Here is a 25,539-nt window from a genome sequence, read left to right as displayed (position 1 = left end):
TGTAATTCTGCCTCTCAAATAAATAAAAACATAATAGAACATTGGTAAAAGTAAATAAATTGTTAAAAATTATGGGTGAGATGCAAGCATTTGACGCAGTGACTTAGGTCACCATTTGTGGCACCTGCATCTCATATAGGCATGCTTTGTTCCAGTCCGGCACTCCCAGTCCAGTCCAGTCTCCTGCTAACGTGCGTCCTGGGAGGTAGCAGGTGATGACTCAAGTACTTGAGTCCCTGCCACCCACATGGGAGATCTGGATGCAGTACCCAGCTGCTGGCTTTGGCTTGGCCCAGCCCTGACTGTCGCAGACATTTAGGAAATGAACCAGTGGACGGAAGATCTCTGTTTCTGCCTTTCGGAAAAAGTGAGAAAAAAAAACTAGATAAAATTGTTTAAAAGAACTATGAGTTATGCACACATATTCTTTTGTAATTTTTATGTTTAGAATGTAGAGTACATTTTTCTTTCAAGGGTTTTATGGTTCCCTTCTGGCTTAGAAAAACTTAAAATATGACAGAAAAATAAGTATTCTGTTTTAAGTCAGTAAGTCTATGTCCTATCTTAGGATAGAAAGGATACAAAAGAGTGGGGAAAGTAGGGAGAAAGACATCACATAGCATTTTTGACAGAGAAAATGACGGATTCATGGTTTGGTTCAGCATGTCATTATCTGTCTAAAACTGGTAGAAATTCTCTTTCCTGAAGCTTCGCTGTCTGGTTGAGGAGAGTGGGCCCAGAGAATGTGGAGCTGGTGTGTTGGAGGGTGACAGTGGCAGAGAGAAGAGGCACACAGGCTAGGAGAGGGCACTGGGGCAGGTGAGACTGGCCCAGGGTTAGGTTGGGTGGTCTCAGAGACCCTCTCTGGAATGGGGGTGATGCAGCAACGCCATGAAGAACAAAGATGTGGTGTGAGGCAGAGCAGTGCGTGCCGTGGAGACGGCAGTTGTGTGTAGACTTTCACCAGGAGCACGCCCGCTGTCAGCATCACGCTGAAGTGCTTCTGCACCTTGAAAACTCTGGTGTTTCCCACCTTCACTTAAAAGTCATGATTAAACTTTGTTTTGAAATCGTGTTTTCTCTAAAAGATTATAAAATGTGGATGCAGAGCATAGCATACCTTTCCCTTCAAGGCCAAAAATCTTCCAATTATTTTGGACTCCGCTGAACCAAAAAATAACAATGGAAAGAAGTAGGGATCACAGGCGTTTCCTTGTTTCTCTTGGTATACCGGAAGTTGCTGATTGCTTCATTTGTGTTTTCGGTGGATTGTCTTTAAGTCTTCTTATACCCTCTAAGGCATAAAGTGCCAGCTAAGTCCCCATTTCTGATGTGGAGAGCCCTAAGCTAAGTTCGTCCAGCTTTTCCCTTCCTTTGTGGGACCCTTGAGCCTCTCCCAGGCTGGGTGTGCAGCTTGCTGCACAGCTGTTCCCTGTCTTGCATTCCTGTTTTAGCACATTGCCCCTCCTAGACTGATGTTCATTGTGTTTTCTCTCCAGTTTTCCATCTTCTTCTCTTCTTGTGTAAAGGGGGCATTTCCTCTATTCTATGTTTACTGAGATGTTAGTGTAGCTATCTTAGTTATTTTGAGTCTTTATTTGGCTGAGTATTTTTTTTAAAGATATATTTATTTATTTAAAGGGCAGAGTTACAGAGAGGCAGAGGCAGAGAGAGGGAGAGAGAGAGAGAGATCTTCCATCTGCTGGTTCACTCCCCAGATGGCTTCATTGGCCAGAGTTGGGCTGATCCAAAGCCAGGCGCTTCTTCCAGGTCTCCCACACAGGTGCAGGGGTCCAAGGACTTGGGTTGTCTTCTGCTTTCTGAGGCCACAGCAGAGAGCTGGATCTGAAGTGGAGCAGCCAGGACTCAAACCGGCACCCATAAGGGATGCTGGCACTGTAGGCGGCAGCTTTACCCACTATGCCACAGTGCGGACCTCTCTCTTTTCTTTGCATGTACCATGTCACCTCTAAGGATGTTACTTACTGATAGGGAGAGAGAGATGTTCCATTCACTGGTTCACTCTCCAAATGGTTGCAATGGCCAGAGCTGGGCCAGACTGAAGCTGGGAACCAGGCAGTTCTCCTGGGTCTCCCATGTGGGTACAGTGGCCCAAGGACTTGGACCAACTTCCACTGTTTGCCCATGCTTTTAGCAGGGAGTTGGATCGGAAGCAGAGCAGCCGAGAGTTAACCAGTACCCATGTGCGATGCCGGCTTCACAGGCAGCAGCTCTGCCTGCTAGGCACAGGCCTCAGCCTACTCGACTCCATAGCCGTTCTGCATTTAGTCTTTCATTAACTGCGTTTGGCGTACTAGACGTTTAGACTGTGACCTGAGAGCCTGCTTCTCTCCCTGTGCAACAGCAGCGGCGACAGCAGAGGGAGCTGATGAAAGCGCTCCAGCAGCAGCAGCAGCAGCAGCAGCAGAAGCTCTCGGGCTGGGGCAACGTCAGCAAGCCCGCGGGCAGCGCCAAGTCCCTGCTGGAGATCCAGCAGGAGGAGGCCAGGCAGATGCAGCAGCAGCAGCAGCAGCCGCCGCCGAGCAGAGCCCGGAGCAGCACAGTAGGTTCCTGTCCTCGCTCCCGCTCCTGCTCGCGGGCTGGGTGTTCAGTTTTCTGACTCGTGGACTGTCTTCTCACCTTTGCAGCATTGCTCACCACAGCCATTGTTCTTTTCTCACAGCATTCCAACCTGCACACCAGCATTGGGAATTCTGTCTGGGGCTCCATCAACACTGGCCCTCCTAACCAGTGGGCATCTGACCTTGTCAGCAGTATCTGGAGTAATGCTGACACTAAAAACTCCAACATGGGATTCTGGGATGATGCAGTGAAAGAAGTGGGACCTAGGAATTCAGCAAATAAAAATAAAAACAGCGCCGGGCTCAGGTAGGGCTCAGAGTGATCGCGTCTGCGCACCGTGGTTGGCTGCGGGTGTTGGTGGGGAAGTGGGAAGTTGGATGGGCAAGGCGAGGTAGCTTAGTTCTCATTTACTGTTTTCTTCTGTGTCCAGGCACAGGGAATCATAACTGTAGTGACTGAGTTCCCCTAGAAAACTCTGTGTTATTTCCAGAGGCTCCTTCTACTGCTGAGCACTTAATCCATTGTTCATTGTGTAAGAACCACTCACTGTATATCAAGATAGTATAATGTTTTCACTGAACATTTCTCCAAGGTATTCTCTAAATATCCTGGCATTTTTTATAAATGTGTGAAGGTCTTTGCGCTGCAGAGAGTGTTATACCTTACAGCTGTTTTTATGATCGGTCGTGACTCCCTTTCCTCTTCCGTCAGTGCACAGTGCTAGGGATGAGTGTGGGATTGTAGTTTGAGTGCATGACCTCTGTCCCAGCACCCCCGCTTATAGCTGTGTGACCTTGGGCAGGAGGGAACCTTGGGCCTCAGTTCCCTCATCGGTAAAATGAAGGCGACAACTTCGGGCTGTGGGGTGAAGATGAGCATGTGTGAAGGAGTCCTTAGCGCGCCTGGCACGTAGTAACTGCTTAATCCATGGTGGTGGTCTCAGCTTGTTCTGGATTGACGGCCTCGTAGACTGTGAATGAGACGTGGCGTATCTGCTGGCTTACCGAGCATCTGCCAGGCACTGTGCTCTAGGCCTCTGTGAATAATTCTTTTATTCGTAATGATAACTCAGAGAAATGTTAGTACCATTTTACAGATGAGGAAACTGAGGCTTAGTAACGTTAAGCAGCTTACGTAAGACTCATAGGAAGGATTTCATAATTTTCTCCAAGTTGAAGCCCTTTGTTCGTAAACTAGGATATATTAGCTGAGGCTAGAACTTTCAGGAATTTCCAAACCAAATACTTAATTTTTTTTTTCTTTTTTGGAGCCACATAGTGGATTACTGGACAGCCATCCAGTAGTACCAAGACATTATACATTTATGGTGTTGTACTATAATCGTATAGTAACAGTTCTGGGAATATAATATCGCCCTGTTGTTTTGCTTTAGTAAATCTGTAGGTGTGTCTAACCGGCAGAATAAGAAAGTAGAAGAAGAAGAAAAGTTGCTGAAGCTGTTTCAGGGAGTAAATAAAGCCCAAGATGGATTTACCCAGTGGTGTGAGCAGATGCTTCATGCCCTTAATACGGCAAATAACTTGGATGGTAAGAATTGGGGCGGGAACCCCAGCATGTGAATGACAGGGCATCCACAAAGCAGACTGGGACAGTAGGCCAAGACTCAGGAGAAGTGAAATCTGAGGAGTTCAAATCTTTTTTTTTTTTGGACAGGCAGAGTGGACAGTGAGAGAGAGAGAGAGACAGAGAGAAAGGAGGAGTTCAAATCTTGAACCTGCCATAGGAACCTGACTCACTCACTCACTCACTCACTCACTCTCTCTCTCTTTTTAAGGTTTGCCTGTTTATTTGAAAGGCTGAGTTACAGAGAGAAAGGGAGAGACAGAGAGAGAGCAAGCTATCTTCTTCTCTGTCTACTGGTTCACTTCCCAGATGGCCACAGCGGCCAGGGCTGAGCCAGGCTGAAGCCAGGAGCCAGGAGCTAGACCCTTGGGCGCTGCTTTCCCAGATGTATTAGAAGGGAGCTGGATTGAAAGTGGAGCAGCTGGAGCTGGAACCAGCACCCGTATGGGATGCAGGCTCCACAGGCAGCATTTCATCTGCTGTGCCACAGTGCTGACTCCCAGGAACTTGACTCTGAGTAGTATTGTGAGGAGAGCCCTGTAGTGCTAAGCTCAGATAGCTTGCTACAGAGTCAGTGCTGTTTCAGGCTGCCTTGGTGAGGTACAGGACCCTACTGTGCTGCCCATTTTATTGGCACATTGTTTGCTGTATGAGGTCCACAAAGAAGGTAATTGCCATGGTGAGGACAAAGGTCAGCTTGGGCAGGGAAGGCTGACGTGATGGACATCATCCCTTCCTTCCTTTGGGGGAGGGGTGGTACTCATGGCAGACACAGTGGACTTGTTCTGTGTGTGCTGTGATCAGGACTTGTGTGGAAGTGAAAAGCTCTCCGCACAGTTCGAAGAAATGTGCTCACGGCTGGCTGTTTCTGGAGGGAACTGCCTGCCTGCCTTGGCAGTGAGGCGTCCTGTCCCACCCAGAAATGTCTGGGCAGAGTCTGAACGAGGATTCCCACTGCTGCTAGATTCAGCTGAACCAGCTCAGCAGTAAAGGAGTTGAGGGGTTCCTTGGTAGCACTCTCCTAGTACCTGCTGATCTGAAAGGCCACAGAGAATGACTGTACAACAGTCACAGCTACCATCCATTAAGCACCTACCATGTGCGAGGCACTCCTGAAGGGTTAACATATGACGCTCAGTTATTTAATCTTTGCGGAAATTTTTAAAGATACCTTTACAGGTAAGTCATGTGAGTGTTATCCCTGTTTTATAAATCAGGAAACAGACTGCGAATGGTCAGGGAGCGCGTCAAGGTCACACAGCCAGCAGGTTTCAGTCTGGGGGAGACCCGTGTCTAGCTCTGATGACTGCGTTCGCTGACACCACATTGCTTGTGTTTTGCATTTGATTTCTCTCAAAGTGTATCAGTGGATTGAAAGTTCCAGATGACAGTTGTATCTTTAGTATGTATCTGTCACAACGCCTGGCGTATATCATGACACTTAATACTGATTGAATTTAAGGAAAGAATGAGTTCCCCAGTTACTTTGGTTTTAGGCAAGTAAATGTTTCAGTCAGCATAGCATTTAGTCAGGTTAAATCCACATGGTGTTGTTTGACACTGCTACCTCAGTTAACGCAGGGGACTGTGTGATGGTATCAGTTCTGAGGGTGGATCACGGGATCTCTCACAAGGTGGTAGCTGCATATCTTGCACGTTCCTGTCGTAGTGTCTGTATTGGGGTGACTGTATATTAGAAACTGAAACTGGTATCTCGAGCGTGTGCATCTGTTTCATTATTTCTTTGTTGCTCTTTGTCTTCTTCTCTCCCGTATTGCAGTTCCCACATTTGTTTCTTTTCTAAAAGAAGTAGAGTCTCCTTATGAAGTCCACGATTATATCAGGGCCTACTTAGGGGATACTTCTGAAGCCAAGGAGTTTGCCAAGCAGTTCCTTGAGCGCCGTGCCAAACAGAAAGCCAGCCAGCAGCGCCAGCAGCAGCAGCCACCGCAGCCGCAGCCACAGCCACAGCCACAGCCGCCGCAGCCGCAGGTATGAAGTAGCACAGTATGTCCAGCACCTCGGTGAGAGATGGAAATGGAAGCTGACCATTTGTGTACATCTTGCGGCAATAAAACTTCAAAATGTACTAAATTCCTATATTTAAATTACATGTCTAGAGGCCTTTGTGACTCTCCCAAATAGCAAATAGAATCATTTATTCTCTGCTAGTCATGCCGGTAGCATTTTTCTTGATTCATGTGTATGTCTTTGTGAGATTGCGGATTCCAGCATCACAGACCAGTAAGTGTGATTTTGAGAGGTTCCTCCCCAGGTGCCTGCAGTAGGTGGAGCGGGCAGCTCCATCCGTGCCTCCCACATGGGTGGCAGGAGCCCAGGGGCTCAGGCTTCACCACTGCCTTCCAGGGTCTACGCTGGTAGGAAGGTGGAATCAGGAGCTAGAGCCAGGCACCACATCTAGGCATGCCGGTGAAGGATGTGGCCTCCCAGTGCTGGTCCTGACTGCTAGGCTGCACACCAGCCTGGAGGACCATTTCACAGTGAAGTCACTAATAAAAATCACCACAAAAATGTGAAAAACGTGACACTAAATTTAAAAAAAACAACAACACTACCTGTTTACAGTCTCAGCTCTCATGGGAGCTCCAGCTGGGGCCGTGTGCTCGAGCACCTCAGGTGTGCGGCTGCACTCTTCATGTGCATGTCCAGAGTGACCCTGGCCTTGATGGCTGGGGCAGAGCCAGGGGCTTGGAACTCCATCCAGATCCCCATGTGGATAGCAGGGCCCAAGGCCTCGGCCCTCTGGTACTGCTTTCCCATGTGTGTTAGCAATGAGCTGGATGGCAGGTGGAGCAGCTGTGCTCGAACCCGCGCTCTTAAAGGATGCCTGCATCGTGGGCAGTCACCTAGCCCACTGTGCCACAGTGCCAGCCCCCACGATTCTGCTGCTGGACAGGAGTGTTTGTTGTAGCACACTCTTGGGGGAGTGGATGGACTGTGAAGTACAAGGCTTTGAAGTCCAGCTGAGCAGATGGGCTGACAGGGATAAAAAACTGAAGGAAGATGAAGGATGTAGAGCCTGGAGTAACACTAAAAAAAATAGTATAAAGAATCAAAGGAGAAGGCATTGTATTGCAATACAGATGGCCCCCAGCCTCTGTGACATGGCTTCCTCCGTAGGTGGGGCCTGGAAGGTGGAGGCCCGGGCAGGGTTCACACACACCCCTAGCCCCACACCTCTTCACATACCCTTACACCAGGCTCACCCTGACCCATGCTTTTTGCACACCTCCTCCACTGCTACCACCTTGCTGTCAAGTGATCATTGAAATACATCCCACTTTAAAATAAATAGGTCTCCTCGGAGCACCAAGTGAGTGCAAAGGGCTAGTAGACCACTAGAGAGTGTGTAGACAATGTTTTGAGGTCAGAAAACTTCTGGGATTGCTGAGAGCAATAATGTACATGACTTTGACCTTGATTGGCAATATGCTGCCAGCTAGTCTGGAGCCTGCCCTTTCTGTCCTGGGGCACAGAGAACAGAGACCTTCTGCTTGGATAGGTGAGTGTGCACACTGTTGTGGAGCAGAGCTTTGTTGGTAATTATTTGCAGTTTCCTCCGTTGCCTGTGGATAGTACAGATCCACGGATACTGAGAAGCTCCCGGAGTTACCAGGAAGGGCTTGTGGAGGCGTTGAGCTTACGTGGGATGTCTGAACCTGTAGCAGGGGTTGGCGGCTGTGTGGCCCGCTCTGGATTTCATCATTATCAGAACCTGGAATGGGCTTTGTGTTTTCAAACTCATACTTGATACAAGTGAGGGCAAGTGGACTGGGGCAGGTTCACTGTGTCATCTCTCTGCTGTCTCTTTCCACAGGACTCTGTGTGGGGGATGAACCACAGCACACTCCATTCAGTATTTCAGACCAATCAGAGCAACAGCCAGCAATCCAATTTTGAGGCTGTGCAAAGTGGCAAGAAGAAGAAAAAGCAGAAGATGGTCCGAGCAGATCCCAGTTTATTAGGTGAGCACAGTCCCGGCGGGGGCGGGGCATGCAGGTGGCAGCAGTGACGTCTAGGAATCCGTGGGCCTTGTGTTTCAAGAAGGGACATAATTCCGCATAAATTACTTTTGTACTAAGATGCCGGTATTTCCTGGTACAGCAGAGCAGCAGCGGAGCCTCACGGGCTCTGTGACTTCCAGGGTGCTTTCAGCTCTCAAGCGCTGCTTCCCTGAAGGCCTTCGGTGTAGCTGGGGTAGAGCTCACGGAGGTCCGGCAGCAGGGGGCAGGGCGGGAAGCCCATCGGAGGCTCCACGCTGTGTCCTGACACGCAGGATGCTCTTTGCCGTGAGGCGGTGTCACAGCTTCGCAAGCGAGCGGCCCAAGGCCGGAGGAGCTGAACACTGCCAGTGTCCCAGGCTCTGAGCGGGGAGCTGCGACGGTAGAGCAGGCTGTTCTCCCTGCATTCGTCCCTGTTACACACAGCTGTTCTCATCCGACATTGAAGCCCAGTGTCTCCATTTAAGGCAGCTTCCTGGAAAAGACGACCTCTGGGTTGGGGCTTGGAAGACTGGCGGGAACGATGAATTTTCGGGAATAACAGCACAGGCTGCCCGTGGTTCTTAAATGGCCAGTCAGCCTCACAGACGGTAGGACTGAAATGATCTTGCGTTTGTGAGTGTAAACCCTGCTGTTGTGAGCCGTGCTGTCTGCAGCAGGAGTGCATGGCACAGGCTCAGGTTGGGGGTTGGCCTGATCGGGGACTGCAGTACGGACCAGGTGTAAGACGCAGGCGGCCTGGAGAGAGGTGTGGCTGTGGGGAGGGAGAGGAGTGAGATGGATATTAGAAAGGTGGGGGGTGGAGTTAGCTGGAGCGGAGTGGGAGAGCGAGCTGCCGGTGCTGCCGTTTGTTGAAATGGTTTCACCTGAGGAGGAGTGGGTTGGAAGGGCTCCTTGGGAGAGCGTGGGAGCCGCACCGGCCTGGGGAGCGTCCTGCTTTCCTTCGGGGTTTCCTGCCTTGGAGGAAACCTCACCTCCCAGCAGGAGAACTGTCCTTTGGAGTTGGTGCCTCAAGGCCAAGGCCAGGAACAGGGAGGTCTGGTGACATTCTGTTTGCTTCTGCTTGTCTGGAAGTTAAGGAAGAATGGAGGTCCAACATGTTGCTCAGTTTTGACAGAGTAAGTCACTAGATGTCTGACTGGATTCTAGCCTAGACACCCTTGCCCTTTCACTGTGGGAGCTGAGGGCTAGGCTGTCTGCCAATGAGGTCAGCCTGTTTGGACTTAAATAATATCCCATCGGGTCTTGTCTCCACTTACAGATCTTAGGAAGAAAGGAACTTTAAAAAAAAAAATTCTCCTTTACAAGGGGCGGGAGTTGGATCCTTTCACGTCCTAGGGATAGTGTAAGGAATCCTTAGGTCTTATAGGGATAGTGTAAGGAATCCTTAGTCTTATAGGGACAGTGTAAGGAATCCTTAGTCTTATAGGGACAGTGTAGGGAATCCTTAGTCCTATAGGGGCAGTGTAAGGAATCCTTAGTCTTATAGGGACAGTGTAAGGAATCCTTAGTCTTATAGGGACAGTGTAAGGAATCCTTAGTCTTATAGGGATAGTGTAAGGAATCCTTAGGTCTTATAGGGACAGTGTAAGGAATCCTTAGGTCTTATAGGGATAGTGTAAGGAATCCTTAGTCTTATAGGGACAGTGTAAGGAATCCTTAGTCTTATAGGGATAGTGTAAGGAATCCTTAGGTCTTATAGGGACAGTGTAAGGAATCCTTAGTCTTATAGGGATAGTGTAAGGAATCCTTAGTCTTATAGGGACAGTGTAAGGAATCCTTAGTCTTATAGGGACAGTGTAAGGAATCCTTAGTCTTATAGGGACAGTGTAAGGAATCCTTAGTCTTATAGGGACAGTGTAAGGAATCCTTAGTCCTATAGGGGCAGTGTAAGGAATCCTTAGTCCTATAGGGACAGTGTAAGGAATCCTTAGTCCTATAGGGACAGTGTAAGAAATCCTTAGTCTTATAGGGATAGTGTAAGGAATCCTTAGGTCTTATAGGGATAGTGTAAGGAATCCTTAGTCTTATAGGGACAGTGTAAGGAATCCTTAGTCTTATAGGGATAGTGTAAGGAATCCTTAGGTCTTATAGGGATAGTGTAAGGAATCCTTAGGTCTTATAGGGATAGTGTAAGGAATCCTTAGTCTTATAGGGACAGTGTAAGGAATCCTTAGTCTTATAGGGATAGTGTAAGGAATCCTTAGGTCTTATAGGGACAGTGTAAGGAATCCTTAGTCTTATAGGGACAGTGTAAGGAATCCTTAGTCCTATAGGGACAGTGTAAGGAATCCTTAGTCTTATAGGGATAGTGTAAGGAATCCTTAGGTCTTATAGGGATAGTGTAAGGAATCCTTAGTCTTATAGGGACAGTGTAAGGAATCCTTAGTCTTATAGGGATAGTGTAAGGAATCCTTAGGTCTTATAGGGACAGTGTAAGGAATCCTTAGTCTTATAGGGATAGTGTAAGGAATCCTTAGTCTTATAGGGACAGTGTAAGGAATCCTTAGTCCTATAGGGATAGTGTAAGGAATCCTTAGGTCTTAAAGGGGAAAGAAAAATGACAGATGTACAGGAAGCAGAGCTGCTGAACAGATAACTTGGGTGTGCTTTTGCCGTGGAGCATTTTATGAAAGATCCTGCTCGGCTAAATCTCACTCTGGTTCTAGTTGCTGTCTTAGACCTGCGTGTTTCCATTTGTTATGTTTCAACTGATAAATTCCTTATGGTTTTACAGACAGAAAAATCTTCAGTCCAAGTGTCCTGTGCACACAGTGATTGGAAGAGAATTTTGCTTCTAAAACAAACCAGCAGGTGGCGCCCTGGCCTCACTCGGGTCTCACTGTCCCTCCTCTTGCTCTAGTTTGTAGAGCTTCTAGGCGGCCACTGGGAACCAGTGACCTGCACTTGTGTATGATAGATATAACACAGGGTGCGGTCTCCTCCAGTCATCCCTGCCTTACAGGAACTCTTCACAGACCTTAAAGCAGTCCAGCAGGTTTGCCCCAGGGACAGTGGTTTTTAGAGCCCAGCGTGGCGAGTGAGGTCCTCATCTGTGTGGCTTTGGAGTTGATGGTATTCCCTCCTGTGACGTGAGGGCCGTAAGTGCTCGCTCCGCTGATTCCTGACGTCCGCAAGAGTCTCAGCCTGGTAGTCCCATTCTAGCATCAAAGAAGCAACTGTTCATTGTCAGGAAAGAGTGGCCTCAGACTTCTCCCTTCCTCTCTCTGTATGATTGTAAGAAATTGTTCTTAAAAAGTTGTTTCTCGGCCGGCGCCGCGGCTCACTAGGCTAATCCTCCGCCTTGCGGCGCCAGCACACCGGGTTCTAGTCCGGTCAGGGAGCCGGATTCTGTCCCGGTTGCCCCTCTTCCAGGCCAGCTCTCTGCTGTGGCCAGGGAGTGCAGTGGAGGATGGCCCAAGTGCTTGGGCCCTGCACCCCATGGGAGACCAGGAGAAGCACCTGGCTCCTGCCTTCGGATCAGCACAATACGCCGGCCGCAGCGCGCTGGCCGCGGTGGCCATTGGAGGGTGAACCAACGGCAACAAGGAAGACCTTTCTCTCTGTCTCTCTTTCACTGTCCACTCTGCCTGTAGAAAAAAAAAAAGTTGTTTCTCCATTTTAATTGAAAGAGAGACAGAGACAGAGATCTTCCGTCTTCTAGTTCACTCCCCAAATGCCTGCAACAGCTAGAGCTTGGCCAGGCCAAAGTCAGGAGCCAGGAACTCAGTCTGGGGCTCCCACGTGAGTGACAAGGCCCCAGGTACTTGAACCATGACCTGCTGCCTCCAGGGTGCGCATTAGCAGGACACTGGAACAGAAGTGGAGCCTGGACCCAGACCCAGACCCAGACGCTGTGATACGGGTGCCGGCATCCCAGGCAGTGTCCTGACTGCGCCAGACTCGCGCCCCGTAGCTGGATTTTCAGTGACATTCCTACTTGCTGTTGCATGTAGCTCATTCCTGTTTTTCCTCTTCTTGAGATATACGTGAAGGCCAAGTAGCAAGAGTTATAGTTCATTTCATAGACTGTTTGGCCTTTAGGTTCTTGTGCTCACCAATTAATCTGTTACTTTAAAAATAGGAACACAGAGCCTTTCATTATTTTCAAGGGAAAAAAGGAGTCTTGTGGGTAATGGAAACAGAGTTGTAGGGGCAGAACTTGGGACAGGGTTTGGGACGGTAGCCTTGCTCTGTGCGAGGCCTCACAAGCGTCCTGTACCATGGCCTCCTTGCTTAGTAAACAGGGAGGTTTATTTGTTTGAGGTCATGATATTTTTGAGTCAATTGGTAGGCTGTTCTTCATTATGTAAGACATATTTGTTTATTACTGGTACATTTCAAATGAGTAAAATTAAAGAACAAAGAAGTGGCGCAGAGAAGCCTACAAGGAATAACAGGGCCGCTTTGCCTCTGGTATTTGAACCACAGCTGAAACCGGGGGCATTCGTTCTGGGGAGGTGACCTGGAATGCTTCCCGGGCACTCACTCCCAGGCGGCCCTGGGCCTTCAGCTTTGCGTCAGCCTCTGGTTGTGGAGTTTATTGTAGAGCGGCCTGCGACCGTTGTCGGCGGTGTCGGTACTGCGTGCTGCCTTCTCGGCTTGCTGGCTCCGTTTTGGTGGATCAGATATCACGACTAAAAGCCTTTCCCTCGCAGGCCTGCTAAGGGTAGAGTGAGTTCAGTAAAGTAGGCTTTCTATTCTGTCTGTTGTCCAGGAGAAAGCGCTTGTGCTGGCTGAGTTTCACAAAGTTTAAAGGGAAAAATATTCCCATTGAAGTGAGTCAGGGAGTTTTAGTGCTGCTCAGATTAGTAATTACAGAGTACTTAGTGTATGCGTGCCCACCTCAACTTCTATGCAAGTGCCCTTCTAAGTGAACTTGTCGTGGGCCAGCCAGCAGCAAGGCCTGCCCTCAGCACACAGGCTCCTCCAGGGCAGCTGTGTGCTATTCTTTTTAAAGGGTGATGCCATTTGGTTTTGGCTTTTTCTCCTCGGTTAAATTTTTTTTCAAAGATTTATTTACTTATTTGAAAGTCAGAGTCACACAGAGAGAGGAGAGGCAGAGAGGGAGAGGGAGAGAGAGAGAGAGAGAGAGGTCTTCCATCTGAAGGTTCACTCCTCTATTGGCCACAACGGCCGGAGCTGCACCGATCTGAAGCCAGGAGCCAGGAGCTTCCCACGGGTCTCACGCAGGTGCAGAGGCCCAAGGACTTGGGCCATCTTCTTCTGCTTTCCCAGGCCACAGCAGAGTGCTGAATCGGAAGAGGAGCAGCCGGGACTAGAACTGGCGCCCATATGGGATGCCAGTGCTTCAGGCAGGGCATTAACCCGCTGCACCACCATGCAGGCCCTTGATTAAATTTTTTAAGAGAATTCCAAGAAACAAAGCAGGGAAGAACAGATGCTTTCTGATTGGGTTGCCCCTGTGGTATGCTCAGGAACAAGAGACTTGAATTCTAGCCCACTACCTGGAATTTGCGCCACTCGGTTGCCTGAGTGTGGTCACTGATAGCTTGTGTTCTTCTGCAGGGTTTTCAGTCAACGCCTCATCGGAGCGACTCAATATGGGTGAAATCGAGACTTTGGACGACTACTGAGCGTCCGTGGTAGCCTGGCCCTCCCTCTCCTGCTGCTGCCTGTGGATTCTCCACCTTGGGACACAACAGTCACTCACCATCTGCTCTTTATCTCTGCAACAAATCACAGAACCCGTCCTCTCAGGCGTTTTCTCCCAGCCCTTTGTGTCCAAGATTCTTTAAACCATGTGTGTTGGTGAGCATCCGAGACTCGCTGCGTGGACTGTCCCTTTGTCTCGGGGTGGCAGGTGGGGTTCCTCCCCAACCAGGCTGATTGTGGGCGGTGCTTCCATCTGCTGTCTCCCAGAGGGGGTCCTGGGCTCTGCCAGGAGCAGCTTGCTTCTGTCACTTTTCCCTCCTGTTCTGTTTTTGGTTGTTCTGTTTTGTTTTCTTTCTTTTCATTTCCCTGATAAGGGCACGAGGTCTACCTGGTGCAGTTGTGAATGGTTAACAGACCCTGGCCAGCCCGAGCGCCCTGCGGACTGTGGCTCGGATGTCCGCCAGAGACGGTCAGAGCTCCCCCGTGTGAGGGTGGCCGCCGGGCCGAGCGGGTGGAGCTGAGATGGGACTGGCTGGACGGTGCACGCCCTCGCCCGCTCTTCCTCAGCATCTTTTTGGAGAAAGGACCTGTTCTCCTCACTAGCTAGCGACTTCCAGGCAAGCTCACGTCTCCCGGCTTTCTCCAGCCTGATTGGACAAAGGAAACCCTATGGCCTGGGAGAGGGACTTACTCTTAATTTTTCTTTCTTACAAAAACTGATTTTTCCCATAAATATTTTTACTTCAGAGGACTAGGACCAGTTTGTTTTGGGCCCTTCTGCTGAAAATTTGTCTCGTTTAAGAGGCAGCTAGGATCTTTACCATATGTATGAATTTGTATAATTTCATTTTGGATAGGGATAAACTTTTGCTTCCGATAAAAGCCCAGAATTTCATCTGGTTCCTCAGAGTATTTGCGTGTGTGTCTTGCTGTGGCCCCAAAAGTGTTCTTTTTAAAAAAGATTCTGGGATGGCAAGTTGCTTGCCTTTTCTGGAAAGAACGTGCAGACTTGACTGCCTTTCAGGACTTCATCCGTGGAAGCCGCTGTCCGCGAGGACGCAGGGGCTGGAGGGGACGGGCGCGAGGGGGCCAGAGCCTGGCTCTGCTTCTGCTCAGGGCCTGCTCGTGCCTTGCACTCCGGGCAGCTGTGTGCTCAGGCTCCATGTAAACCAGTCCTCTTCCTGCCGCCACCAGACCCCCCAGATCATCGCCTGGGTCGCTGGCACGCTGCGGCGGGCGCATGGTGGGAGCCGCGGTGCGCAGCTCCTGGCCGGAGCACCTGTCTGTCTGTCTGCATCGCCGGGAGGAGGCGGGAGTCCCTGAGAGCAGTCTGGTCTCGGGAGCTGTGTTCCGTTTCTGCTTCTGTTGTTTTGGATCGCCATTCTCCCAACCCTTCCTGCCTCCCTCCCCCCTCCCCCAAACGTGTACAATAACTATACAGAGACTGCTACGAACTTGTATATAGTTTTTGGATCAAATAGCATGAGGAGATGAGGAACCATTAAAAACTGGGACTCCTGTTCTCCCTTGCTTTGTAAATTCAAAAGGGGGGGGTGGGGAGAGGGATAGTTACAATGTTTACAGAACTTTAAGCTCCCTCAGAACTTTCGCCAGTGTGGAGGAAATAAAAGAGAACTTCAATAAAACCTGGTGGTGTTGTGTCCGCGCGCGCCTCTGGCCTCGCCTCTGCCAAGGCCCTGCTCCTGGCCCCCAGCGCCAAGACGTGGAGGCGGCCACCGCTTCTCCTGCCAGGCTGCGGGACACTGGCTGCTTGTGTTCGAGAGCGTGGAGGTCAAGGTAAACATGGGTAAGTCCGACCCGCTGGCTTCCTCCCTTCACTGTCCCTTTCTGCTGACCTGGGCGTCGGTTTCTGCTCACACCACAGACACCTCCCACCCCACCCCACCCCCGGAGCCTGCCCCACAGCTTCTGAACCGGACTCCACTGTGTGTGTTCAGGAAAAATAAAAATAAATTAAAAAACATGGAGAGTGGAGGGGGCAGGTTAGGGGAACGGAGTCATTATCGTTGTGGAACCTTCCATTTGCTTACCCAGAAGACTGGCTTCTGATGAGGCATTCCCACTTAGTGCAAGGAAGCGCTCTTCCCCGGGAACACCGCTTGCAGGGCCGCCGTCCGTGTTCTCAAGCGCGCGCTCACCTGCGTCCGCCACCACCCTCTCCTCTGAACCTGGCTCCTTAGCTCCTGCAGAGGCGCCCTGGTCATCCCCCAGAGTCCTTCGCACTCCAGCCCTTTGTGTAAAATGGCATGGTGTTTGCATAGACTCTGTGCCTGCCCTCCCCTCTGGAACAGTGTAAACGCTCTGAACATGTGTGGTTCTGCGTTGTTCAGGGCATGATGGTGACAAATGCCATGCTTGGTGCAGAACAGTTGTTCTCCATGAAATACTTTTGATCTCTGGCTCATGGAACCCATGGATACGGAGGGCCTACTGGTTTTTTGTTTGTTTGTTTTAAGATTTATTTATTTGAAAGGGTTACACAGAGAAGGAGAGGCAGAGAGAGAGAGAAATCTTCCATCCACTGGTTCACTCGCCAATTGGCTGCACTGATCCGAAGCCAGAAGCTAGGAGCTTCTTCCGGGTTCCCATGCGGGTGCAGGGGCCCAAGGACTTGGGCCGTCCTCTGCTTTCCCAGGACACAGCAGAGAGCGGGATTGAAGAGGAGCAGCTGGGACCTGATCCAGTGCCATATGGGATGCCGGCACTGCAGGCGGCGGCTTTACCTGCTGCGCCACAGCACCAGCCCCCCTACTGTGTTTCTTTACACCATTTGCTTTCCACTTTTTACATGCAGAGATTTAAAAACACATCCCAGAGAAGGCACTTGGAACGTGGAACCTCCCCGGGAGACAGGTCACCGAGAGGGCCCCGCTCTTCCATGTGGTCTGGTCTCTGGTCAGGTCTGAGGCTTTGTCCTTGGGGAGGCTGGGGTAGCAGGCGGCTGTGTGACGGCTCTCCTGCAGCTGGCTGGTGGCTGGAGCAGCGGCATCCGTGCTGTCGAGCATGGCAGTGCCACGTAGTTCGACTTAGATGGGGGTTGGCTTCTCATGGGAAGCCGATTGGTTCCTCCCCGCGAGGCAGGGCACACTGGAAAGGCCCCGTTGGTGGGATGGGAGGTATTGTTGGGGTCATTCTGGGGAACGGTTTACAGAAAAGGAGTTTGTTGATACACATCAAGGTTTTTTGTTTACATTGGCTCCATACCTTGAGCCCTCATTTTTTTTGTTTGTTTGTTTGTTTGTTTTATAAATTTAGTCACCATTTGAAAGATAGAGGTGGCCGGCGCCGTGGCTCAGTAGGCTGGTCCTCCACCTTGTGGCGCCGGCACACCGGGTTCTGGTCCCGGTCGGGGCGCCGGATTCTGTCCCGGTTGCCCCTCTTCCAGGCCAGCTCTCTGCTGTGGCCAGGGAGTGCAGTGGAGGATGGCCCGGGTGCTTGGGCCCTGCACCCCATGGGAGACCAGGAAAAGCACCTGGCTCCTGGCTCCTGCCGTCGGATCAGCGCGGTGTACCGGCTGCAGCGGCGGCCGTTGGGGGGTGAGCCAGCGGTGAGGGAAGACCTTTCTCTCTCTCTCTCTCTCTCGCTGTCCACTCTGCCTGTCAAAAAAAAAAAAAAAAAAAAAAAAAAAAAAAAGAAAGAGGTAAAGTGAGAGAGGGGGAGACAGGGGTAAGAGCCCGTCCATCCGCTGATTCCCTCCCCACATGGCCGCTGTGGCCGGGGCCGGGCCAGGCCGGAGACAGGCGCCGGGAGCTCCATCCAGTCTCCTGTGTGGGTGCCGGGGCCCCAGCACTGAGACGCCTGTGTTGCAGGAGGTGGCTTATCCTGTCACACCACAATGCCAGTCCCTTCTTTGGTTTTTCTATTTCTAGGTGGATGATGATACTTTTGACTTTATCTAAATAAATAAAATTTTTAAAAAATGGACCTGGTGACAAAATTGGTAATTTTACGCGTGCCGCCCTTGTCTGAATTATTAATAAATGGTCTGTGTGTGACTGATTGAACAGAAGTGGTCCTTTGAAATGAACGTGTGTGTGTGTGTGTGTGTGTGTGTGTGTGTGTGTGTATTTTAAGGTTTCACTATCTGAAAGGGCTACAGAGGCAGAGAGAGCGAGGTCTTCCATCTGCTGGTTCACTCCCCAAATGGCTCAACAGCTGGAACTGTGTCCATCCAAAGCCAGGAGCTTCTTCTGGGTCTCCCACACGGGTGCAAGGGCTCAAGCACTTGGGCCGTCTTCTACTGCTATCCCAGGCACGTTGGCAGGGAGCTGGATTGGAAGTGGATTAGCCAGGACCTGAACTGGCGCCCATATGGGATGCCAGTACTGCAAGTGGCGGCTTTACCTGGTACGCCACAGCACCAGCCCTGAATATATATATGTATACATGTGCGCACACACACACACACACACACACATATATAAAAGATGTATTTATTTATTTTCCAGATCTCCCATGTGGGTGGTGGGGACCCAGACACTTGCGCCATCTTCTGCTCTCCCAGGCCACTAGCAGGGAGCTGGATCAGAAGGGGAGCAGCCGGGACATGAACTGCTGCCCGTTACGGGATGCCGGCAGTGCAGATGCTGGCTTGACCCGCCATGCCACAGTGCTGGGCCCACAGTGAACATATTTGTTTACCGTGCGTCCAGTGTATGAATGGGGTAGAACGAGGCACAATAGAGCGTGTTCCACATGCAGGTGGTTCTTGAAGTGGATGGGTCTCTTAGAACAAAAGCCCCCCGCCTGTTGGGTCAGTTCCTGGTGAGGGAGTTGCAGTGCCTGCTGGGACTTGGAGCCACCAGGTGTGTGATGCTCACTCGACTTGTGTCACCAGTCCCTGAGCACTGGGGCCTGAGGACCTGCAGGAGGGAGGTTCCCTGCAGGGATTGAGCGCTGGGATATTGCAGCGGAAGCAGTGGCTGTTTACGCCACGGTGCCCCATGTGGGAGGACGCAGCACGTCCGTGTTGGGCGGGAGGGAGGGAAGTGGGCTTTCTCCCCAGCAGCTGCTCTGTGGCCTAAACGCTGCCATTGCTGGCAGAGTGATGAGGTTGTGGGCGGAACGCGGGATCGCTGGTCTCAGGAAGCAGTGACATCACTTCTTGGGGTGCTCTCTTGTCCTCCCAGCGTGAGAGCGGTGTAGTTTCCCTTGGCTGCTTTCTCTGCGTTCCTCCTCCAGCATGAGAAATGGTCCCGGATGAGTCAGTGGTTCAGGCTGGGTTTGCTTGCATGTGACGCAGGTGACTTGGAGGTGGTCAGTACCTCAGGTGGAAACTGAGGTCCTCAGTACAAGGCTCCAAGGAACCTACTGCTTCCTGTTCCACTGCCTGACCATGGCTTCCATTGTCAAGGTCAGAGCCAAAGGTGGCTGCCTCAGCAGCAGCCATCTTGCCCATATTCCAAGCTCTCTGAGTGGCTTGTTTGGGGTCCTACCCAGTTTTACTGACCAGAGTGGTTACTGAACTAGTTACTGACAAGACCGGACATTTTAGGGTTCAGTCGAGTGTTTTGCCATCCCAGATGCCATTAGGGTTCTGTCCTTGAGAAATGGGGAGAACGGGCGTTGGCTGTGAGTTGCCCACCCCCTTCGTCCTCTTCAGGGTTCTCGTGGGAGCTGGGGACATCGAGAGGGCTGAGTCCGTGTGCGCTGACCGGGAAGGGGCGGCCTGTGCCAGGGACCCGGGTCTTCCCCAGCGAGGACTCGGGAACAAGCTCTGGTGTCGGTCCTTGTGCAGATCCGGGGACCTGGAGCGGCCTCGGCGGTTCCGCCCTGCTCAGGGTGGGGGGCTTTCCCATTCTGCGCAGAACACTTGGGCCTGTGAAGCGACCCCGAGCAAAGTGGTTTCCTGAACGGTGGCCCTGGGGTCCGCCTGCCAGGTTGGCAGGTGCCGTCCCCTGCATGGGGCAGCTTTCGGATCAGGGAATTGTGGTCGGTCACTTGAACTGGCGTGACTGGTGTGCTGTGAGCGGGCCCTCCTGCAGGCCGCTTTGCGAGGGAGGGGCGGCCTAGGGGGCTGCTCACCCAGATGGCTCAGAATCCCTGCCCGGCTTTGACCCTCGGGAGGCCGTGCACACCAGCCTGAGCATTGAGTTCTTCCTGCCCTGTCTCCTGTCTGCTGGGGGGTCACGGGGTTGGGCTGGGGCGACCAGATCCTCGGAGGGGCTGGAGACAGAAGCCCCACCCCCACCCCCAGCCCCGTCTCCCAGAGTTTCTATGGGGAGGGCCGTTCACTGGAAATGGAGTCTCGGCTCCCAGGCTCTTGCGAACGGGCAGCCCCTTCAGCCCTGCGGGCCCAGCTGGCTGCGGCCCTCGCCTGCTTGACCAGCAGCCGTTGGCTGGAAACGGGGTCCAAGCCGAGACGCAGGCCTGGCGGACGGAACCACTGGATCTTGTGGTTTTGCTACCATGAGTGGAGCCTGGAACAGGCCAGAGGCCCAGAAGCACCCTCGATCCTCGAAAGAAACGGTACAGAAGGGCAGGGGAGGGGTGAGCGAGAAACGTCAGGAAGCCCCAGCGCCACCCCGCTAGCCCCTGCTGGGTCCCTTTCCACGTGCCGCTCTGATCGCTCCGTCTCACCTGGGTGTTTGGTTCCCTAAGCCTGAGTCCCTCCTGTGTCGACCGGCAGGCGGACGTGCCAGGGAGAGGTTCTTGTGTATGTGGACGTGCGCATGCCCGTGCGAGGGCTGAAGCACACACAGCTGTTCAGATCTGCTGCTGCACCTGCTCGCCAGGCTGGGCAGGGGCGGGGATGTCTAATTACTGCCTGCCTGGCCACCGCCGCCAGCCCCGCAGTGCCGAGGGTTCCAGTCTGCAGCAGCCCCTGGTCGCCGTCATGTGACTTAATTCAGGCACACGGCAGAGTGGTGTAGCTTGCTGCCCGCATAAACCGCCACAGCGGGTACCGAGGGTCCACGGCCTCACTACTCCCACGTTTCCCCCGTAGCGTGGTTTTCTAATTTTTATTTATTTATTAAGATTTATTTATTTGAAAGTTACAGAGAGGCAGCGGCAGAGAGGTCTTCCATCTGCTGGTTCACTCCCCAATTGGCTGCAACAGCTGGAGCTGCGCCGATCCAAAGCCAGGAGCCAGGAGCTGCTTCTGGGTCTCCCACGTGGGTGCAGGGCCCAAGGACTTGGGCCATCCTCTACTGCTTTCCCAGGCCATAGCAGAGAGCTGGATTGGAAGTGGAGCAGCCAGGACTCGAACTGGTGCCCACGTGGGATGCTGGCGCTGCAGCGGTGGCTGTACCCACTACACCACAGCGCCGGCCCCAGCTCACAAATGTAACGTGCACGTGAGAGGTCTGAAAGCACGGTGCCTGGCTCTGAGCAGTACTGACTGACACCTGCACGAGGGCCATGATTTCCTCGGGTCGTCCCGGGTCCTTTTCAAAGCTTGTCAGCCAAGTCAGCGTTCACTACAAGCGCTCCATTGGTTGATAGGCTTAAAGTCTCTTTTAACGGCCGCCCTTCAGAAACAAAGTTACACGCTGTCTCAGTGATCCAGATGAGTAGGTTTACCAAACCTGCTGTATTCTGGCCTGGCCAGGGAGTGGCCTGCCAGGCTCCCGCCCCTGGTGCTGGTCCCCTTTCTGTAAGCCGAGGTCAGGCAGGGTGGTTCCCGCCCCGGCCCCGCGGGAAGCCCTCGCAGGTGGGCAGGCGCTCCCTGGCTTGCAGGATTCGCCAAGCGCTTCTGTGGTTGGCAGCTTGATTGATTCTTCACAGAGGTCCTGGTGCTCTTGGTGCAGCAAGACTTTGTGTGTGTGTGTCTTTGAGGGAGGTCCCCTCTGCTACTTTACTCCCCAAATGCCCTCTGTGATCGGGACTAGGCTGGCCCCAAGCCGGGAGCCAAGGACCCCAGCCAGGAACTCAGAGGCCATCACCTGCTGCCTTCCAGGGAAGCTGGAGCCGGGTGTTGAGCCCTAGGACCCTAACCTGGACTACAGGGGCCTTAACCCCTGGGCTGAATGCCCGCCCCATGCAGAACCGGAAGAAGCTCCTGACTCCTGGCTTCAGCCTGGCCCAGCTCCAGCCCAGCAGCCATTTGGAGAGAGAACCAGTGGATGGGAGGTCTCTCTCCCCCTCACTGTCTCCCTCTCCCTCTCTAACCGCTTTTCAAAGAAGTAAATAGATAAATCTTTAAAGAAAGAAAATTAGTATGTGGGGGTGTTTTGAAGTAATTTCAGACTTAAAGCTGCAAACAGTAGAAATATTTTCCACATATCCTTCACCCAGATTTGGCAGCTGTAAGCATTTTGCTGTATCTGCTTTATCATTTTCTCTCTCTCTCTCTCTCTCTCTCTCTCTCTCAAAGATTTTATTTATTTATTTGAGAGGTAGAGTTACAGAGATAGGGAGAAAAAGAGAGAGAGGTCTTCCATCCTCTGGTTCACTCCCCAAATGGCTGCAACAGCTGGAGCTGGGCCAATCCGAAGCCAGGATCTTCTTCCAGGTCTCCCACACAGGTGCAGGGGCCCAGCACTTGGGCCATCTTCCACTGCTTTCCCAGGCCACAGCAGAGAGCTGGATCCGGGACTTGAACTGGCACCCATATGGGATTTTGGTGCCACAGGCTTAGCCCACTACACCACAGCGCTGACTCCTATCATTTTCTCTTAATCACTACACTCTCAATAACTATTTATGACCCACTTAAGAGTACATCATATACGGGGCCAGTGCTGTGGTGTAGCGGGTAAAGCTGCCCTCTGCAGTGCTGGCATCCCATTTGGGTGCTGGTTCTAGTCCTGGCTGCTCCACTTCTGATCCAGCTCTCTGCTATGGCCTGGGAGAGTAGTAGAAGATGGCCCAAGTCCTTGGCCCCTGCATCTGTGTGGGAGACCTGGAAGAAGCTCCTGGCTTCATATAGGCATAGCTCTGGCCATTGTGGCCAATTGGGGAGTGAATCAGCGAATGGAAGACCTCTCTCTGCCTTATTTTCTCTATGTAACTCTAACTTTCAAATAAAAAAGGCGTCGAGTTTCATCCGTGGTCACCTTTTACGACTGTCATGTTTCTTTTGCGTCTCCTTTCATCTGAAACACTTTTTTGATCTGCTTTGCATATGTTGACCTTCTTTAAGGGTAAGACAATTTTTAAAGCCGCTCTCAATTTCGACCTGTACGCGGGCTGCTGTGCCCTCAGCGAGTCGGTGCTGGGGCGTGAGTTCAGGTTGAGCCGTTCCCATGGCGCTACCTTGGTTACCTGGTTAAGGTGCCGTCTGCCAGCTGTCGCCACTGGGAAGCAGTGATTTCTCCCTTTCTGAGAGAGACTTTGAGACCGCGAATGCCCCGTTCCCTGTCAGGTTGCGTTTTTGATTCTTGCTGGAATGACTGTGGCCACAGGGTTGGCCACGCTCGCTGCCGCGGTCTGCGTGCTCCAGGGGAGGAGCTGCTCACACGCCAGCCGCAATCCAAGGCCATCGCTCGTGTGCTTGGTGCTGGCTTCTGTGTCCTTTGCCCTCGCCCCAGCCTTCTTTGAGTCCTTCCTTCGACACAGGATGTGCCACGCTCATCATCTACGACCCTTTCCTAGTCAGGGAATTAGCCACTTCCCCAAGGAGCCCTGGCACCTCCTAGTGGGGAAAGCCCAATCTGGCAGTGGGTGCCCGCACTGCCACTGGGGGTGCCACGTCCAGGCTGCTGTCTCCACGGGCAGCGGGGAGGTGTGTGTGTGTGTGTGTGTGTGTGTGTGTAGGTACGGACGCACATCTCTATCTGCAAACGCCGTGGTGCACTGACACCTGCCAGGAGCTCTGTGTGTGTCTCCAGTTGCAGTCTAACACCTGCGATCCACACGGACCGTTTTGCTTCCCATATTCGTAATTCCCTTGTCTGACAGTGAGACACCGGCTCCCCCGCCCTCAGCACGTCCCCTTCATCCTTCAGTCCTAGGATACAGCGAAGTGGCTTCGTAGTAGCTGATGCCACCATGAGGCCAGGCTGTCTACGGTGCAGCGGTGGTTAAGAGATAGAGCCCAACGTTAAAAACACCCAGGCCCAAGCTTATTCATTGTAGCGGGCCGTGTAACTTGGACTGCCTCCTTTGCGAGTGCATTTCTCTTTTTCCTGTTATGGCTGTCACAGTAGTAACCGTAACGCTTCTTTGAAGTACGTTTGCTGTGTTGGAATTCCTAGTTTGACCGCTGGGGTTTGTGTCTTGTACGTGAAGTCTGGGGGCACCCTGGTGTGGGAACCTCGGCTCGTGCGTGGTCCTGGCTCCCCAGGGCGATCCCGGTCTCCTCACCAACGCGGCTCTCAATGCCCCAGCCAAGCGAGGGGTCCCAGGACCAACTAAGAACTCGCAGGGGGTTGGAGGAATGCAGGAGGCAGCCGAGAGGATCCACCCGGGAGCTGTTGAGTCTGGGTTTTAGTTAACCAGTTAATCCAAGCTCGGAGCGTGACCTCCCCCCTCCCCAAGCCACGTGATTCCTGCCGGGCGGCATCGAGGGGACCACAGCAGGTGTTTCACACGGAAGAGGGTGAACGCAGGGATTTGTTAGGAGGTTGGAAGGCCGATGGGACACTGCCCTGCCGGCCCCGGAGATGCGACCTGAAGTCTGATGGAAGAGTCAGCATCTCCCCTCCCACCGTCTGTCTCCTCGCCCTGGGTGTCTCCCACCGGCAGGTGCCCCCAGGACCCGACTGAGTGTGAGTTCACGGGGTTAAACGTGGGCAAAACGACGAGAGAACGGACCAACTGCGAGCGCCTGTGACTGCCATCCCATAATAGAAGCGAATGCATCACTGCTGCAGGCAGCCACGCCAGCGAACCTCACAGCCAGCCCGGGGCGGCGGGAGTCCACGGACGCGCCCACGCGGGACTCCGTCTGTTAGAAGCACTACGGCAGACAAGGCTGTAAAGACAGCCGCACTCCAGGCATCCCGCCTGGGGCTGGGGGCGCCCGGGGCCCCTCTGGTGCTCTCCAAACGGTCTCTGCTGATCTGGGCGATGCTGACGCAGGGGGAGGCGTGAGCCTGCATCGACCTGAAAGCGTACGATTTGTGCCCTCCACAGTACACATGTAATTCCTCAGAGCAAAAAAAAAATTGGTGCTAAGAAGAAATTAAAAGTGGTGGGTGGAGGGGAGGCTGATCCCAAGCGCGACCTGGACAGATGTGAGGCAGGCACGGAATGAGCAAAGAGACTGCCTCCTGGGAGCAGGGACAGCCGTGTAAAGGCCCTGGGGTAGGATCCGGTGCGGGATGTGGGAGAAGCCTAGCATGGCCGGTGGACTGGAACGTGGGGAGCAGGAGTCAGGGTAGGATGAGCCCTTAGCTTGGCTTTTTGTTCTAAGCTGTGGGAAGCAGGGGCGTTGGCAGTGCTTTCTGAGGGGCTGGAGTGGGGAGTGAGGGAAAGAGGTCTTTGCCAACTTCTCTATGTGACGAGGACATCTGGGAGGCGGGGGACCAGGAGGCAGGGGAGTCGAGCTGTGCCGTGGCCCTGACACCCACCGGTGCGCTGTCAGATCTCACACGCACCACAGGGCTGTCGGGGAGACAGTGGGCGGGGTATGCGCATGGGATTCCAAGGCTCAGGACCAGAAGGGAGCCCAGGAGGGGACGTGGTGACATGGGCCGCCAGGGCATTTGATTGGAAACGGCTGTGAAAGTGCTCTGTGGCCAGCTCCGCCGGGCGCCCGCTCCTGGCTGGGCGTGGGGAGTCCATAGGGACCACTGCTGAGCCCCTGGGCTCCCGGAAGCCTGGGCCG

General features: G+C 52.6%; 1 protein-coding gene across 12 annotated transcripts in view; it reads left to right on the top strand.

Annotated features, from left to right (window-relative positions):
• GIGYF2 (GRB10 interacting GYF protein 2) overlaps nt 1–15,451 on the top strand; it is a 155,596-nt gene extending 140,145 nt beyond the window's left edge. For 10 of the 12 annotated variants that reach the window (XM_070070041.1, XM_051834185.2, XM_051834180.2 and 7 more), the window contains 6 exons: nt 2,366–2,563; nt 2,684–2,889; nt 3,977–4,131; nt 5,948–6,159; nt 8,006–8,153; nt 13,719–15,451. In XM_070070041.1, coding sequence (XP_069926142.1) covers nt 2,366–2,563; nt 2,684–2,889; nt 3,977–4,131; nt 5,948–6,159; nt 8,006–8,153; nt 13,719–13,786 — 987 coding nt within the window. In that variant the 3' untranslated portion in view covers nt 13,787–15,451. The remainder of the gene's footprint in view (nt 1–2,365; nt 2,564–2,683; nt 2,890–3,976; nt 4,132–5,947; nt 6,160–8,005; nt 8,154–13,718) is intronic. The other 2 variants (XM_051834184.2, XM_089329720.1) reach the window with 1 other exon arrangement.
• The last annotated feature ends 10,088 nt before the right edge of the window (nt 15,452–25,539 follow it).

The sequence above is a fragment of the Oryctolagus cuniculus genome, chromosome 3, assembly GCF_051225735.1.
Source record: "Oryctolagus cuniculus isolate XC-2025 breed Fujian yellow rabbit chromosome 3, ASM5122573v1, whole genome shotgun sequence".
Classification (NCBI taxonomy): Eukaryota; Metazoa; Chordata; class Mammalia; order Lagomorpha; family Leporidae; genus Oryctolagus; species Oryctolagus cuniculus.
The sequence above is the reverse complement of the archived record's forward strand: the minus strand, read 5'-3'. Positions and strand labels throughout refer to the sequence as shown.